This window comes from Monodelphis domestica, chromosome 1, assembly GCF_027887165.1.
Source record: "Monodelphis domestica isolate mMonDom1 chromosome 1, mMonDom1.pri, whole genome shotgun sequence".
NCBI lineage: Eukaryota > Metazoa > Chordata > Mammalia > Didelphimorphia > Didelphidae > Monodelphis > Monodelphis domestica.
Genome location: NC_077227.1, coordinates 519,085,289 through 519,102,131, shown reverse-complemented (window position 1 = coordinate 519,102,131; position 16,843 = coordinate 519,085,289). Strand labels below are relative to the sequence as shown.

The 16,843-nt window shown below is 42.5% G+C and overlaps 1 protein-coding gene across 2 annotated transcripts in view; it reads right to left on the bottom strand.

Moving 5' to 3' along the window:
• Positions 1-16,843, bottom strand: part of TOGARAM2 (TOG array regulator of axonemal microtubules 2) — a 99,913-nt gene that overhangs the window by 32,319 nt on the left and 50,751 nt on the right. For both annotated transcript variants that reach the window (XM_056813215.1, XM_056813216.1), the window contains exons 12-19: positions 16,241-16,388; positions 15,412-15,517; positions 14,763-14,998; positions 13,083-13,241; positions 10,121-10,238; positions 7,728-7,819; positions 7,037-7,232; positions 3,996-4,212 (exon numbers count right to left, since the gene is read on the bottom strand). In XM_056813215.1, coding sequence (XP_056669193.1) covers positions 3,996-4,212; positions 7,037-7,232; positions 7,728-7,819; positions 10,121-10,238; positions 13,083-13,241; positions 14,763-14,998; positions 15,412-15,517; positions 16,241-16,388 — 1,272 coding nt within the window. The remainder of the gene's footprint in view (positions 1-3,995; positions 4,213-7,036; positions 7,233-7,727; positions 7,820-10,120; positions 10,239-13,082; positions 13,242-14,762; positions 14,999-15,411; positions 15,518-16,240; positions 16,389-16,843) is intronic.

The window sequence follows — 16,843 nt, the reverse complement described above, 5'->3', positions numbered from 1 at the left end:
AAAGATGCTATCCACATGCAGAGAAAGAACTGTGGGAGTAGAAACACAGAAGAAAAACAACTGCTTGATCACTTGGGTTGATGGGGATATGACTGGGGATGTAGACACTAAAAGATCACCCTAGTGCAAATATTAATAATACGGAAATGGGTCTTGATCAATGGCACATGTTAAACCCAGTGGAATTATGTGTCAGATACAGGAAGGGGATGGGGGGAGAGGAGAGAAAGAACATGAGTCTTGTAACCATAGGAAAATATTCTAAATCATCTAATTAAGTAAAATTTTTAAAAAAGAGAATGAACCCGCCTACAACAGATGAGCAAGACAGCTTTCCAACTAACATGAAGAATGAATTGTGTTCTTGTTTGAGACTCTCTGTGACCCAATTTGGGGTTTTCTTACCAGAGACACTGGAAGATGTCTACATTCCTTCTCCAGCTCATTTTACAGGTGAGGAAACCAAGGCAATTAGGATAAAATGACTTGCCCAGAGTCACAAGCTAATAAGTGTCTGAGGCCAGATTTGAATTCATGAAGGTTAGTCTTCCTGAATCCTTGCCCATCACTCTCTATCCATTGTGAGATGCCCAGGAGAGTGTATTTTAGTCTTTTTTTTTTAATGAAAACTACATATAACAGAAATTCATGATATTTCAGACAATTCTATTTTTATTTTCTTTTGTGCATATGGAAAAGTTATGTGTGATAAAAATTCGCAAGAAAAAAATGCATCTCATTCTACCTTCCTTGTAGAGGTTGGGGGGAATGGGGGTGGGATATTGCTTCCCATGTTGATTACTTTTTCTGAACTGTTTTCCCCCTATTTTAAAAAATCTTTGTTATAAATAATGGCTCCAAGATATATTGGGAAAAGTGGGTGATATAAAAACAAAAGATAGCACTAGATAGATAGATTGACCTATGACCCATTTTTACATATACATGCATATATATATATATATATATATATATATGTATGTCTTAGACTACTACGCTGATTCCATCAGACTTCTGTGGCAGTTTTGATTCAGCCTTTAGCTAGAGGGCAGGGCAGGTAACATTAGCTCCTGGCTCTGCCACCAGCTAACTGCATGACTTTGGGCAAGTTGTCTCTGGGCCTTAGCTTCCTCATCTGTAAAATGAGGTGCTCTCTAAGGTCCTTGCCAGCTCTAAATCCTGCGAGCCTGTGAGAATCCTATCATGCTTGACTAATTGGCTCCCTGCTGAAATGCAGCTTCCTCTAGGGTAGGATCAGGCTTTTGTTCAACAACACACATCAACACCTTCCAGTGTTGTTGAACAGATGTAGAAGTGATGACAATACATTTACATCTAACCCTAGTTGTGACTGAGCAGATTTTCTGAGGGGAAGAGACGGAGAACTGAATTTCAGGACAAAAGGCAATAACAGGATCATCAAATTAGAGTTGGGGATGGGGTACAGACATTAAATATAATCTAGACCACCACCACCCCATTTTACAGATGAGGAGACTAAAGACTAAAGTTAAATGATTTGCCCAAGGATCACCCAGTGAGGTAGAAGCCAAACTAGTACTCATAAGGCAGGACCCTTTCCTCTAGACCACTTACCTGACTCTGTGAAAGATGAAAAACCCAACCTCCACCCCAAGCTGCCCCAGAAGCTCATGAAATCATAAGTTGTTGGAACCAGAGGAGACTTTGGGGTCCATTTAGTCCAAGGGTTCTTATCCTGGAGTCCATGGACTCCCAAGGGATCTAGGGATAGACTCCAAGGGATCCATGAATTTCAATAGGAAAAAAATCAGATTTTCATTATTTTACTAACTTTGGTTTCCCTTGTTATCCTTTTATTTTAGGTATTTGAAAACATCATTCTGAGGAAGGTTCCATGGGCTTCATTAGACTGCCAAAAGGGTCCAGGACACACACAAAAAAGGTAAAAAATCCCCCCTGCTCTAATCCAATGTGCTTCTCTCTCTCTCTCTCTCTCTCTCTCTCTCTCTCTCTCTCTCTCTCTCTCTCTCTCTCTCTCTCTCTCTCTCTCTCTCCTCCCCCCTCCTTCTCTCTCTCCTCTCTCTCTCTCTCTCCTCCCCCCTCCTTCTCTCTCTCCTCTCTCTCTCTCTCTCTCTCTCTCTCTCTCTCTCTCTCTCTCTCTCTCTCTCTCTCTCTCTCTCTCATATATCTCCCTCTTCCTCCCTCTCTCTCAGTCTCTTTCTCTTTCATTCTCTCAGTCTCTCTCATTCTCTCCCTCTTTCTCTCTATCTCATTCTCTCTCATTCTCTTTGCCTCTTAGTCTCCATTCTCTCATTCTCTCTCTACTTCTCTCTCCTCTCTCTTATGTCTGTCTATATATTATATATATACATATATGTATATATGTATGTGTATGTATTGGTAATTTGTTTCTACATCACCTACATTTCCCAACATATCCTCCCCTTCCCATTCCCACCCCCAGAGAAGCATCTTTTACAGCAAAGAATTTCTAAAAGTGAAAGGAAATGGTTTAGCAAAACTAGCCAACACATCATCTGACTGACATTCTATGCAGTGTTACTGTTAACAAAAGTAATTGTAATATCTTAGATTAACATCGAGCTTCATAGTGTATAAAGCATTTCACATCCATGATCTCATTTGATGCTTAAAGCTATCCTGGGAGGAAGGTGAAGCTGGGACTATGAGTCTCATTTTATTGACACGGAAACACAAAGAGGAACATGGTCACCAGAATGGACATGCCGGAGTCCAAAATATGTGCATGCATGGATGTACAGAAATATATACCAAGTAATACTAGTAGACCTAAGTCCAAAGCAATAGTGGGGGGAAATGGGGAAAAAAGAAAGAAAAAGGAGAAGAGACAGAAGAAAGGAGGGGGAATGATTTTTGTTTCCTTTCAAACTATTTAAGCATCACCTTCTAGAAGAAGCCTTTCTTGATCCCAAGTAATGTTCCCTTGTCCCATACTTCCCCCAACCAAGTCACCAACCCTCACAGGTTCATTTAGATGATTAGAGCTAGAGGGAGTCTTAAGGTTCACCTGATCCAATCTCCTCATTTTCCAAGTGAAGAAAGTAAGGTTCAAAGAGAAGTGACTTGGCCAAGGTCTCACAGCTCCCAGGAAGTCAAGTAAGGACTAAATCCTAGAACTCCAGAGGCCTAACCTCATTCTATTCCCTCTACAACAGAGGTTACTAATCCTTTTTATATGAAATACCCCTTTCATAGCCTGGGGAAGCTTCTCTGAATAATGATTTTTAAATCATCAATCTAGGAGCTCCAAGTTCATTACCAAGAGATGCTAAAGACAGAGACAGTGTGGCATGGTAGAAAAAGGGCCAAATGCAATTCAGAAGATCTGGGCTCAAATCTTGGCTCTGGGTGGCTTTGGACAAATCACCTAGCTTTTATAGGCCTCAATTTCCCCATATATAAAGTGAAGGGAATTGAACTATCAGTGGTATCAAACCCAAAGATAAATCCCCACAGGACATAAATAACAAATATATGACATGCATAGGACTGTGAAGGAAACCAATTATATTACAAAATATATCCAAATATTTTTAAAAGGAAAACAAGTTCACAGATCCACAGTTAAGTATAGCCTTTACCCCATGCTAAAATCAAGGCATTCTTAAAAACCATTGACCTAAGAATCAACCATTATTTTCTGATTACTGAGGAAGGGTGAGTGTTTGGGGATTTTCAGCTCTAAGGAACAAAAAAGCTAATGAAAGAGTCAGTCTCTGGGTCAGGAATGGGGTTTACATCCTGCCTCAGTCACATACTGGCTAAATGATCCTGGATAAATCAATTAACTTCTCAGGACCCTAGACAGACAAATTTCCAAGACAGTAAAGACAGAGCAAGGATCGATGGCATTGGTGGAAGAATATCCTCCCACAGCCATGAAATCACTGGCAGGAACCAAAACAAGCCAGGCATCCAAGGAGCCTTGGGGGAAAGAGGAGCCATCTCTGAGCTAGGAGAAGCCATCTCACCCATGTTCTTGATCATGGCGTCCAGAGCTATCTCGGCAGCTCCATAAATGGAGGAATTCTTGGAGTTGAGGTTATCCGAGATTGCAGTGACCAGAGGTATCAGCACTGGACGCAAGTTCTCTTTGAGGTAAGGGACCATTTCCGCAAAGGATTCTAGTGCATATTGGTTCACTTTCTTGTTAGGATCCTGGAGCCTTGGGATGAATGCATCAAAGATCTGAGGAGAGAAAAAGGGAAATGAGAGCTCTGTGGTGAGCGAGAAGGGGGATCCTAAAAGAAAGAAGAGATGTGGTAGTCAGCCCTGGGTAGGCCCATGAGGCATGCCAAGCTAGAGACTCCAAGTTTATTACCAAGAGATTCTAAAGGCAGGGACAGACAGTGTGGCATGGTAGAAAGGGGGCTGAACTAGGTGCAGAAGACCTGGATTCAGATCTTGGTTCTGAGTAGCTTTGAACAAATCACTTAGCTTTTCTAGAACTCGATTTCCTCATACATAAAACAAGAGAAGATGAATGATCAGTGGAATCAAGCCCAAATAGAAATTTCTGCAGGCTGCATATTGACTTAGAAAACCACAAATTAATATTATGTAGGCTTTATTTTATTTTTATTTATTGTGTTAAACATTTCTCAATTACATTTTAATCTGGCTCAGGTCAACCAGGATCTGGTTATGGACCTAAGAATCAGGAGTCACTTGATACCACTGATTAGATGGTCTCAAAGGTCCCTTTCCAGATCTATTATTTTAGGGTTAAATAATCCATCCCCCCACTTGCACATCACGGTTTATTGCCTACCACACTAAATTACACAAGGCTAAGACTAAAATGAGCAGGACAACCCATTTCTTTCCTGCCCAAACAGAGAGGCCTGAGTCACTAAAGCCAGAAGGCTTAGGCATGAGGATTTCTGGCTTTCAGGCAGTGAAGCCATGCAAAGAGCACTGAACTGAGACACAAATGCCTGGTGTTGAGTCCCAGCTTTGTCAATGGCTGTATGACCTTGGCAAGTCATTTAACCTTCCCAAGTTTCTGTTTCCTTGTCTGTAAAATAGGGATAATACCTGTTCTTCCTACCTCTCAGAGCTGTTTTGAGACTCAAATAAAAGCAAAAACAAAAACCAGATAGGAAAGAGTTTTGGAGACATAAAACACCCTACAAATGTGAGCCATCATCACCATCATCCCTGCTTCTGCCTAAATGGTCATGCCTTGGTTGATAAATACTCTAAAATTTATGTTCCTTTATGTTAAAATTGGTCATATTTTTTAAATGAGACAAAATGTCTATAAATCATATGAGTCAGAGCTATAAAGGACCTGCGGGATCTTTTAATTGTATTCTGTCAAACAAACAAAAAAAAAAGTCCTAACAACAAGAAATCTCCAAAGTGAAACGCTAGACCTTATGCAGTGGTGAGCTCTCTGGCCCTAGAGCTCTCCCAATGAAGATCGCACGACCCCTTGCCAGGGATGCTGGAAGACAGGGTGCCGCCTTCTCAGACAATGGGGGACTAGTTGAACTCTGAGATTTCTTTTTTTTTTTAAAGCCTTACCTTCCACTGTGTATTGGCTCCAAGGCAGAAGAGTGGTAAGGGCTAGGCAATGGGGGTCAAGTGACTTGCCCAGGGTCACACAGCTAGGAAGTGGCTGAGGCCAGATTTGAACCTAGGGCCTCCCATCTCTAGGCCTGGCTCTCCATCCACTGAGCTACCTTGCTGCCCCCTTTGAGATTTCTTCTAACTATAAGGTGCCACTGTGCTCCCTTCTTCAAAGCAGGGAGATGAACTAGTCAGGAGATAGTATCCTAAATCACTTCAAAGCAATAGAGACAGCTCCAAAGCCAGAAAGGCCAAAAGCAGGTGGCATCTTCCAACAATAAGCAAGCTTATATGCAGAATAGGCATGGTATCCGGGCCTGCCGGACTTCAACGGTGGGGTTCGGGGAGCAGCCACCTAAAAAGAACCCATAGGGGGAGAGAGGGGGAGACCAAGCACGGAATAGAGAGACAGAGTCAATCTGGTAGTGTCAAGGCTCCGTTTATTGCAGGTGTAAGGTAGAATATATATGCTTGAGGTAAAGGGGGGGTGGTGGTGGTGACTAAAGACTGCTTGTACCAGGAGGGAACATGAAGAATGGTTATTGTTATGTTTTGTGGCTGTTGGTCTTGGCGACGCCTGGGAGGTAACTTGTTTGTTCAGTTTCCCTAGGATCTTAAATCTTGTTTCAGGTCAAGTTGTCCCCGAATATGGTCTCTGACAATTCCCCCTTTCTTTTTTATAGAGGGTAGGTTTTAAGTCAGGACCGCAGCGACGGCCCCTGTCTTAGGCTACACAGGGGGAGTTGCTTGACCATCAAGGGTCAAGGACCTGTGCTATTCCCGTCATTGGGTTACCGCCCTGCTAGTAAATTGGAGACGATCAGTAGGGATGTGTGGTCGGTCAGTATCTGTTATTTCGATACGATGGTATTGGACCGTAGGGAACTTAGTAAGGGCTGAGTCAATGTTTGATTTAATAAATCCAGTCAGGCGTTGGAAAGCCCAAGGGCCAAAGGTGAGTATTAGGAGGATGATAATAACGGGAGCTATTATTGTGGGAATTAGAGTAGAGAGCCAAGGGGTTTTTCTTAAAAGATTGTTGTACCATCCTTCTTGGGCCTCGGCCTTCTTTTTTCTAAGGGCTAGGCGTTCTCTTAATTTTGCCATTGATTTTCTGACCATGCCTGTGTGGTCAGCATAAAAGCAACATTCTTCTTTAATGGCTACACATAATCCCCCTTCTTTTAAAAAAAGTAGGTCGAGGCCACGTCTGTTCTGCAGTACAACTTCTGAGAGGGAGGATAGGGATTTTGCTAAAGCAGAAACAGACTTTTCTAGGATCTCAATGTCAGTTGTCATATCAGCATGTAAAGTTGTGAGGTGTTGGGTCTGTAGGTAAGCGGTGGTGCCGGTACCAATGCCGGCAGCAAGACCACCAATAAGGAAAGCAGCTGAGCCTGCCCATACAACCACCACACCACCCACCCCCTGTACTCACCAGGGTTAGGTGGGTGGTGACGAGATCTAGGTTGTTCTTGCAGTGGTCGAGGAGGAGAGTGATGCCGTCCATTCGGGGCTGGTCATCCTTGGACGTCAGCAAGCTGTTCAGCTCCTTCAGCTGCTCTACCATCTCTGCGTTACGAGCAAGGGCCAGGGACCGAGGGATGGCTGCTGGCTCGCAGTCTGAGCTGCACCTACAAGGTAGTTGGGGGTTGCCCGAGAGAGCCAGCCTCCCAGAAGCCCTGCTAGACATCCCACCTTTTCACCTGCCCATCTCCCTTCGATCCCCTTCATCTACCCCAGAAACACTTGGGACAACTTAGAACATCTGAAAGAGGTCCAATGATGAGACCTCCAGTCAAGACCAGTTGGCCTTGGCCATCAGCTAGGAAGATTCTTGCTCAACCTAGAGCTTGAAACAGTCATAAATCATGGAAACTCTGGGAAACCTCCCTTCTCTGAGAAGGATGGACCTAATTCTCAGGGGCACCAGAATTTGGCAAGATGGCACAGGAGCATAGAGGTCAATCTGGAAAAGTTATTTGTTTTAAATATGAGAAATTGAGGCCCAGAAAAGTTAAGGGACTTGTCCAAGGTGATAAAGGATTCCCCTCACAGATGGGTCTAGTCATTCTTCTCTGTGACAGCGCTTAATGTGAGAATTCTGTCAGTCAAAGGAAGCATCATACCCTTGTTCAGTAAAGTATTCCTCAGAGGTTATTACAGTCTTCAACAACTTGCGGCCTTTGACAGGTGGAGGCTCTGTGTTGTCTTCAACTCCCTAAAAATAAGACATATACAGAAATCAAGAAGGAAGAAGTATTTTCTAGAAACATCATGGCACACCAACTAGCCACAGATGACCACCATTGTTGGGATTTCTCAAGAGAAACAGAAGCCCACTTGGTAATGGGCCTTCATTCTTGACAGACCAGACCTTTGGACTTGCTTTCTTAAGTTTACAAGGTAAGCCTTGTAGTAAGGGATTTCTAGCAGGGCATAACAAGGCAGGCTGACAGCATGGGATGCTGCAAACCAAGATTCCACAGAGCAAGGACTGGGTCAACATTCTAAGCACTGAGAAGCAGGGAGGCAGCTGGGAACTGAGAGTTGCCCCCCTGTAAAAAGACAGAGAGGGAGTGGAGGCGTCTCTCTCTGAAGGGAAAAGACTTTGGAGCTGTCAGGAAATTGGACCATCTTGAAGGAGTGGTTGAGTGAGACATTACCCCACACTGATGGACAGTGTATGTGTATTAATTCTCGATCCCTCCTGAATCCTGTGAGGACTCTTTATCCTGAGATATCTTGGATCAAAGAAGGACTCTTAGTTGTGAGATTTCTTTGGGCCCCTGTTGTCTTTGACTCTACAAATCCATCTCTAACTTTTAATTAGTTTAATATAATTTAGAAAGTTTAGAGTTTTAATATCTGTGGTGGGGTTAGAAGTAAGGTAGTCCTTGATTCCCTTCCTTTCCCTCCTCCTTTAGTTAAATAAACTTTTATTTTATATATATATATATACATATAGCTTGTTTAATCCTTCCTTTTAACCCTCCCCATAACAGCCTTAAATCCTGGAAAGGTGAAGCAAAACCCACCCCAAGAAAAAAATTAAGAGACAGAAATATCCCTGGGGTGGGTGGCAGGCACACTGTGTAGAAAAGTATCTGAAACCTGAAAGAAAGTAATCGGTCAACTAAGAAAGTCTTGCCCTAGCTTTTCCTTCATAGCTATGGAATGTAAGATCTTGGAAGTCAGGACTGTTTCTCTTGTTTTTATATCCATAGTACCTAATACAGTACGTTGTAAGAGTTTGATAAATATTTGTTGTTTAATTTATTGAAGAATTTGGTTAAGCTACATAACTGGCTATTGTTTTATATCCAGGAGTTCAGGAGATCAGAGGTGGGCTGGAAAATTGGCTAAGTCACTGTACCAATCCAAATTTTAGTTTTCTCATTAATAAAATGGAAGGAAGAATATTTGCACTATCTATCTCACAAAGTTATTTTGGAGAAAGTAGTAAGTAAACCTAAGCCACCCATAGAAACATGAATTATTATTTAAAATCTCTGTAGGTTCTCTTAAAGAGATTAGGAATTTAAACCTCAAGAAGACTCAAAACTAGGGGCAGCTAGGTGGTTCAGTGGATTCCAGTGGTTCAATGGATTCAAGGTCAGTCCTGGAGATGGGAAATCCTGGGTTTGCATGTGGCTTCAGATACTTCCTGGCTGTGTGGCCCTGGGCAAGTCATTTGACTCCCCATTACCTAGCACTTACCATTCTTCTGCACTGGAACCAATACATAGCATCAATTCTAAGACAGAAAGTAGCATTTTTTTTAAAAAGTAAAGAAACATAGAATAATAGCTATAGAACTGAGGTTTAGTTCAACCCTCTCATTTTACAGATGAGGAAACTGAGACTCAGAAAAAATAAATAAAAAGATCATGTGTTCAACAGAAAGAAAATTAACTCTGGTTGTCCTATTTTAGGAAGAATACTAAGGAGGGGATGACCAGAAGAGGATTACCAGGATGATGAAAAGACTGACAATCATGCCGAGCTCTAATTTTACAAAAGAGGAAACTGAGACCCTGGTGGAATAATTTGTTGAAATTCATGCAATTGCATGAATTCATGTGAGCATTGATTTCAGACTGAGAAGAACCTCAGAACATCTAGTCTGACCCCCTCATTTTACAGACGAGGGACTAAAGCCCAAGGAAGTCAGGTAATTTGCTCCAGGTCACAAGGAGAGAGCTTTTAATTCTTAGTCTAGCATTCTCTTTTTTTTTTTCCACCCTGGCAATCTCATTCAAAAAGAGGAGGGAAAAAAACTAGGAGGAAATAAGTTATGAGGATTACTGAGACAGTTACTCTGCCTTAGAAAGTGGTGAGTGAAAACCCTGCCCCACCTCTATCCATGCTCCTGCCCTGAAATTCTTCTCCAGGATCAGAATCTTGACAATCAGGCTGTTTTCTTGGCTCCCTTGTCAGCTCCCAGAGATTGCATTCAGCCATCATCAAGGAGACTCCCTCCATGCGAGAAGTCAGAACCTCCTGTGTGCTTAGCACTCACCCTTTGTTTAATGGCCGTCATCACATCTTGTAAGTCATGAGATGGGAGGGAATGCTTCAGGAATGTATCAAACCTTGAATTCGACATCAAGATGTTTATCATCTTCCGCCCATAAAGCCTATCAAGAAGAGGAAAAAAGATAAGGCAGGGACAGCCTCAACTAGAAGTTGCCATTATCCCCTTCACACTCATGGATTGCTCCTGGTTAATGTAAGGACTGAACTGACAGCAACTCTTGGAAACCTGGAATTTCCTTGACCTGTATCTTTCTTCAATACATCTCAGAAAGATTTCTCATCCTGGGATCTTTCTCAGCTCACAGCTGAAAGACACTTGGATTCATGAGCCTGCCTGGAGGAGAAGTATGTTGATGAGAGAATCTCTGAGGGGAAAGACTTCCCCTTCCAGGTGCTTACCTAGATGTGTCAAATTCATAGATTATAATCATAAACCAAGATCCAAAGCTGACCTTAGAGACTGACCATCTAGACCAATCCTCCCTACTGATGAGAAACTGAGTGTCAAGTGGGGTGAATTTATCTGTCCAGGGTCATGGTGGCTAGTGACTGAGGTAGGATTTCCACCCATGACTTCCTCACTCTATTCTACATCATACTTCCTAGACTCCTGAGAGATTTCTATGTTGGATACACCATATCATTGAATCATTGTACTCAACAAGCTGGCACAATCCCATGGCATTTGGCCTCTGCTCCCTAAAAATACCAAAGAATCTAGGAAAATGTCTACCAGCATGCATACATACCACCCACCATACATACAGAAAATCACTTCTATGTTTTAAAAATAAATGTGACCTCTACTCACTTTCCTCTCAGAGCATTGCCACAGAAATTTGGGACAGATATGACAAGTGACTGTTTATTGGCAAGCAAACATTTTTACCCAAAGTTCCCAAGCATCCATGACATTGAATTTGATGATGCCAGCACAATCACAGGCACCTGGGAACTCTGGGCAAAAAATGTTTGCTTGCAAATACATATTTTCCACATCCTGAGTTTCCATGGCAACACAGGGATGAGAACAAGTTGGGGTTACATACCAAAAAGAACCACATTTCTCTCTGAAAACAAACGTGCAGTGGAATTCTCCTCATAAACCTGTTTCTAAGTAAGTTCCTCCTAGTTCTAATAGTCTAGGCTTCTAGAGCCTGCTATAATAGGAAAAATATTTATTTTTTCCCCTAGTCTGGGAAAACCACCCTGTCTATTAACCAACCCTCCTTTTTTAAAGTAATAATGGATAGATCCAATTAATGTCCAGAGAAAGGCAAGTGCTGAAGCATAAAACTAATTTGTACCAGCTCTTCTCATTAGTGGACAGTGCTAACAAGGCCACTGAAATTCTGTGGAAGTTTCCTTTATTCCACATCCCACAAATTCAATAGCCAGCTCAAAAACATATGCCATTGGTTAAAAAGAAAAGTGGGTGAGCCACAAAAGATGGAACAAAACAATCTCATCTCTGCCACTGGAAAGACTATTCAAAGCTCATGCTCCCTGGGTACAAATCCATAGTCCCCTCTTGGAGAAGACTTGAGAAAATGGACCTTCCTCCCTTTTTTAAGAGAAAGGGTATGAAACACTGTAGGTACTGCCAGACACAGCTGACATGGTGGAGGGTTATGCTAAACTGTTGTCTTGTTTTGTTTTTTCTTTTTTTTAAATCTGTTAAAGAGATGACTTACTGCACAGGAGAGGAGGGAAATTAAGACATAAGGAAATAAAAGTGATATTAAAAATTGTCATTTTTTAAAAAATGAATTCAAATTAAATGAAGAACTGGAATCTGTCTTGACCAGATCAAGAACTGGGGAGCAGAAGTCACATTAGGTAGCAGACTAAGGAGTAATATGAGGCTCTTTTTAATATACTCAACATTGTGGAATAAACATCATCCTCAAAGACAGAAGACTTGGATTTAATCTAATTCATGTCCCAACTTTGCTATTTACTTCCTATGTGACCTCTGACAAGTCATTCCCTTCTCTAGATGCCATTTTCTCTTCCGTAAAATGGAAGTTTGACTAGATAACCTCTAAGGTCCCCTTCTAGTTCTCAGTCTACATGATTAGATCTATAAATATCTCCTTCTCTAAGTTCTACCAACAATAAGTATCAACCACCCAGAATTATTAGGAGGAAAACATTTTGTAAACCTTAAGAGTGCTCCATCAATGCTGCCCACTATTATTAAATATGCAAAGATTGGTGCCACCAAATTCCACAACATATTGAGATTCATTTTGTAATAAGTTGAAGCCATGACAGAGAAGGTAGACAAGACCCAAACCTTACCTTAGACATAGCCATGCCTTGTCTGGGCTGGTGCCACTTCCTGACCCACCCCTGGTCCCTTTCCATGATGAGATTTGAAGTACAAACAATTTTACATGAGAAGTTGGCTACCCTCTTGGCTTCGCTAGCCAAGTCTCTGCTCTTTGTCCTCACGGGGTCATAGATTTAGACGTAGTAGACCATTGTCATAGACATCGGTCATAGTCCAACTGTCCTCATTTTATAGATATTTTACAGGTTCAGTGATGGCAGTGACTCACTTAAAAACACAGAAATAAAAAGTAGCAGAGCCCAGACTCAAACCCAGGTCCTCTAGACTCCAAATTCAGGGATCTTTTTACTTTATCATATAGTTTCTCATGAGTTCAAATCTAGCCTCAGTCACTCACTAGCTATGTGATGCTGGGCAAGTCACTTAACCATGTTTGCCTCAGTTTCCTCATCTATAAAATGAGTTGGAGAAGGAAATGGCAAGCCATCTTTGCCAAAAAAAAAAAAACCCAAATGGAGTCACAAAGAGGAGGACATGACTGAAAAATGACTGAAAGTGTTCTCGCATTCCTTCAGCATAGAGTCTGGGGAGAGCTAAACTCTGTTGATTCAGGGGCTTCAATGATCTGCTCCCTTAAGTACCCAGTTACCTTGTTTCTTTATTGGAGTCCTGGGCAAGTTTTACCAGGGTTCGAATCAGCCTGTCAGTACTCTCTCTTGTGCCCGAGAGTAGTTTTTCAGCCCCGATTTGTTGTAAGACTTTCCAGAGGTGCTCAGCAGTGCATTTTCGGACTACCGGGTTTCTGTGACTGGAAGAAAGCATATCATGGCCAGGGGTGTCAGCTCAAGTAGGGACACCCAGACCTCGAGAGAGAAAGCCAGTAAAGCTAAATCACCAGGACTCGGATTCAAAGCTATTTCATGTTTCATGTTTCATCTAAACTCTGGGGAAGCAGTGGGTCAGAGGCTCATGTGGCTCCAAGAAGCCTAAACGGGGATAGAAAGGGAACTGTCCATTCTGTCCATTTGGTCGAAAGTGCTGACACTAGTGCGGAGAAGGGAGGAGGGAAGTCAGAAGCCAGTACAATGGATGATTTGGCTACTAGAACCATCAAGAAAAAACTCATTTTTTTTATTTCTTCCAATAAGGCAACTCTGCTTCTACATCCAGTGCCTATTTATCACCCAGCACCAATTGCCTCTCTCCCCAAAGGCTCCTCTGAAATCCTGACCTTGATTCCTCTTGACAAATGGATGGAGTACAACACTGATGCGATCAATTTCTCCCAAGATGAAAAGCGGGGATAATTAATCTACAGGTGGGCACAAGGTCACCAATCTGCAGGTCGAAACAAGACCCCCAGATCTGCACAGTATTCTAGCAAGATGCCCAATCTACAGCTTGATACAAAGTCCCCAGCCTGCTGCTGGATACAACGAGCTGTGCAAACTGATACAAGACCACCCCCTGCAGGTTTTAGACAAGATTCACCAATCCGCAGGCTGCTGCAAGATCCCTGATCTGTATATCTGATATAACCTTCTAAAGGATGATGCTCACATCTAATGGATTAGTCTGACAAGTGAAAATGCATGAAAAGGTTTTTAAAAAATATATTTAAGAGAGAAACAAAACTGGCTAAAGGGAAGCTAAAGCAAGTGTGGATCCAGCTAGTAAGAAGATGGAATCTGTCAATGTGTGAGAATTTGTTTCATTTTACTCCTTGCTGGCCCAGGTTTCATCAGCAAGAAATATCTACTCCTCTGGGAGAGGAAGAGGAGACTCTCCACAAGGACAAACCCTCTTCAGGTTTGTCTCCCTTTGGTGCCTATTACTGTAATCCACAGGTGCCCCCAGTCAACCTGCTTCAGTAAAATAACAAGGCACCTCCTCTGTCCTTCCTGCTCTTTGCACTTCTTCCAGAAGGGCTTGAGTTCTCCTGAGCTTTTAACCTCTCAGTATCCCTGTCACCCAGGCTAACTGTGGGAGAGAACAGGCAAGCCTCCCCACCAAAGAGAACTGGCTGCCCTCACAGGGAACCTCAACATGTAAGCCCAAATCCTATATGATGATGGTTCCCCCTTATTATCCTTCTCCACATCTCCTTCCCTTTTCTGCTTTCTCTCTTCCAAAATATTCCTCCTTTTCTATTCCCATCCCATCCCATTTAATCCTCTCTAATTCCTCTGTCCTCAACACATTTTCCTCCTGTTCTCCATGTCATCTCTTTCTTCCCAGCCCTGGGTTTCATTCTTCTTGTCTCCTGAGCTCTCTAGGTCTCCTTAAGCTTTTCCCCTCTTTCATCCCCAAAGGACAGCCAGATACATACTGTACACCTCCTGTTGTGAGAGCTGCCAAGGATTTGGAAAGAGTCACATTTTCTACCATTGCCCCCAGAGAGTACTCAGCAGCTTTTTGAATGAATTCGTTGGTATCTCCCATTTTCTGGAGCAAACATCGGGCGACTTCCTCAGCTTCTGGGTCCATATTCTTCTTCATGGTACGAAAGAGGTCTCCCAAGGTGCTGATGGCCAAGCGGGACACCTTGGAACGGAGATTGATAACCTTTAAGGGAAAGAGAAAGTCAGGAATAAAAAAGGAGCCTCATCCAAGGTCATGTGATATGTTAAGAAAAAGGAAATTGCCTAGGAAGCTTTCGGTTTAATTCATGTATGAAGTTATTCAACAACAAACTTAATTTAACACTCTCTTAAGCACTATACATGGTCATTGAGCATAAACTTGAACTGATAGCTGTGTGGATGGGATGGGTGGATTTTCCCCTGATGGATCAGGGGGAAAAGGAGGATATCAACATAAGAAAGTCTGCATAAGGAATCAGCTTAAACAAACATCTTAGACCATAGCAGATATTTTATATATATTGGACATATACAGTGAGTGGGGGTAGGGGATTGGGAGAGAGAGGAATAGATGATGAAAAATACTGCAATTGCAATGCCCAAAAGCTTCCTCACCTCCCTCATCACTGCCAAGCAAACATCGTGCAGTCTTTCTGCAAGGATATCAGAGTGACAGGTCGCCAGGCGTCTGATGGTCACCAGCCCTTTCTCTTTCATTTGCCTAAGAAGTGAGTCCCAAAGATTCAAGTCACAAAGGCAGATGAGAAAATCGTTAACTATTATAGATAGACCCCAGAGGACCCCTGAAGGCCTGAGAAGAGCTACCTAGATGGTGCCCCAAGTGCTACCTCACCTCCAGGGCAGCCCATATCACACCTCCCAAAACCTGGGCACATAGATAACATGCACTTCCCCAAATTACGATAGGCATGGCCTCAAAATTGAGTTTTCTTTTCTGTATCAAATACTATGATGTAAAAATTAGGTAAATGTTTTCTAGAGCAAAAACTCATTATGAAACAACTGGCTTTTTACTGCTATTTTGCCTAAACTACATCCCTGGAATACAATATACCTGACATACCTGACCTCAAAATCTAATATACAAATGTTATTCTTGTCCCCTTATAGAAGAAAGCTTTAATATAGAATTCAACTAGACCATGCAGAACTGCGTGGAGACTGTGGAGACCCTACCAGAACCCTGCTTTATTAGTCCAGGCCTGGAAATGGGGTCAAGTTTCTGGGTAAGCCTAGGTTCTTTTTCCCAGCCCTTCATTCATGAGCAAAGCACTGCAATGCCCTACATTGCAACCAATCACCAAGATATGGTAAAGGGGTCATTCCTGAATGTTGGATAAATTTGGCAATCATTATATAGGCCACCCAGGGGTAGAGATACCTAAGAGGTTAAAGAGGGAAGAAAGGCAGGGTTGGTCCTCACCAATCATTGCTCTCAATCCATTGTAGTGCATTTATCAGGACTACTTCTGGGTTTGAGAGGGGCCTCAGATCTTTGGCAGCACTCTCTACCTTTTCTTCTTCTTCCCATTCTGGAGTACCCCCTGTGAACACTGCTGGCAAGGAGTTGGCTGGAAAAAAAAGGGAGGGAATAAGGAAGGAAGGAAGGAAGGAAGGAAGGAAGGAAGGAAGGAAGGAAGGAAGGAAGGAAGGAAGGAAGGAAGGAAGGAAGGAAGGAAGGAAGGAAGGAAGGAAGGAAGGAAGGAAGGAAGAGAAAGGAAGAAAGGAAGGAAGGAAGGAAGGAAGGAAGGAAGGAAGGAAGGAAGGAAGGAAGGAAGGAAGGAAGGAAGGAAGGAAGGAAGGAAGGAAGGAAGGAAGGAAGGAAGGATAGAGGAAGGAACAGAATGAAGAGAAAAGCAATAGGCAAGAGTTATACAGAGACCAGTTTGGAGGGCAAGACCAGCAGGAGGTTACTTGCAAGCAAGTGTGAGTTGAACCATATTAAAATGTATTGGGGAAATGTTTAATCAAATAAATAAAAATACCCAAAAAATCATAAGTAATGTTACTTTGTGTTTTCTAAGTC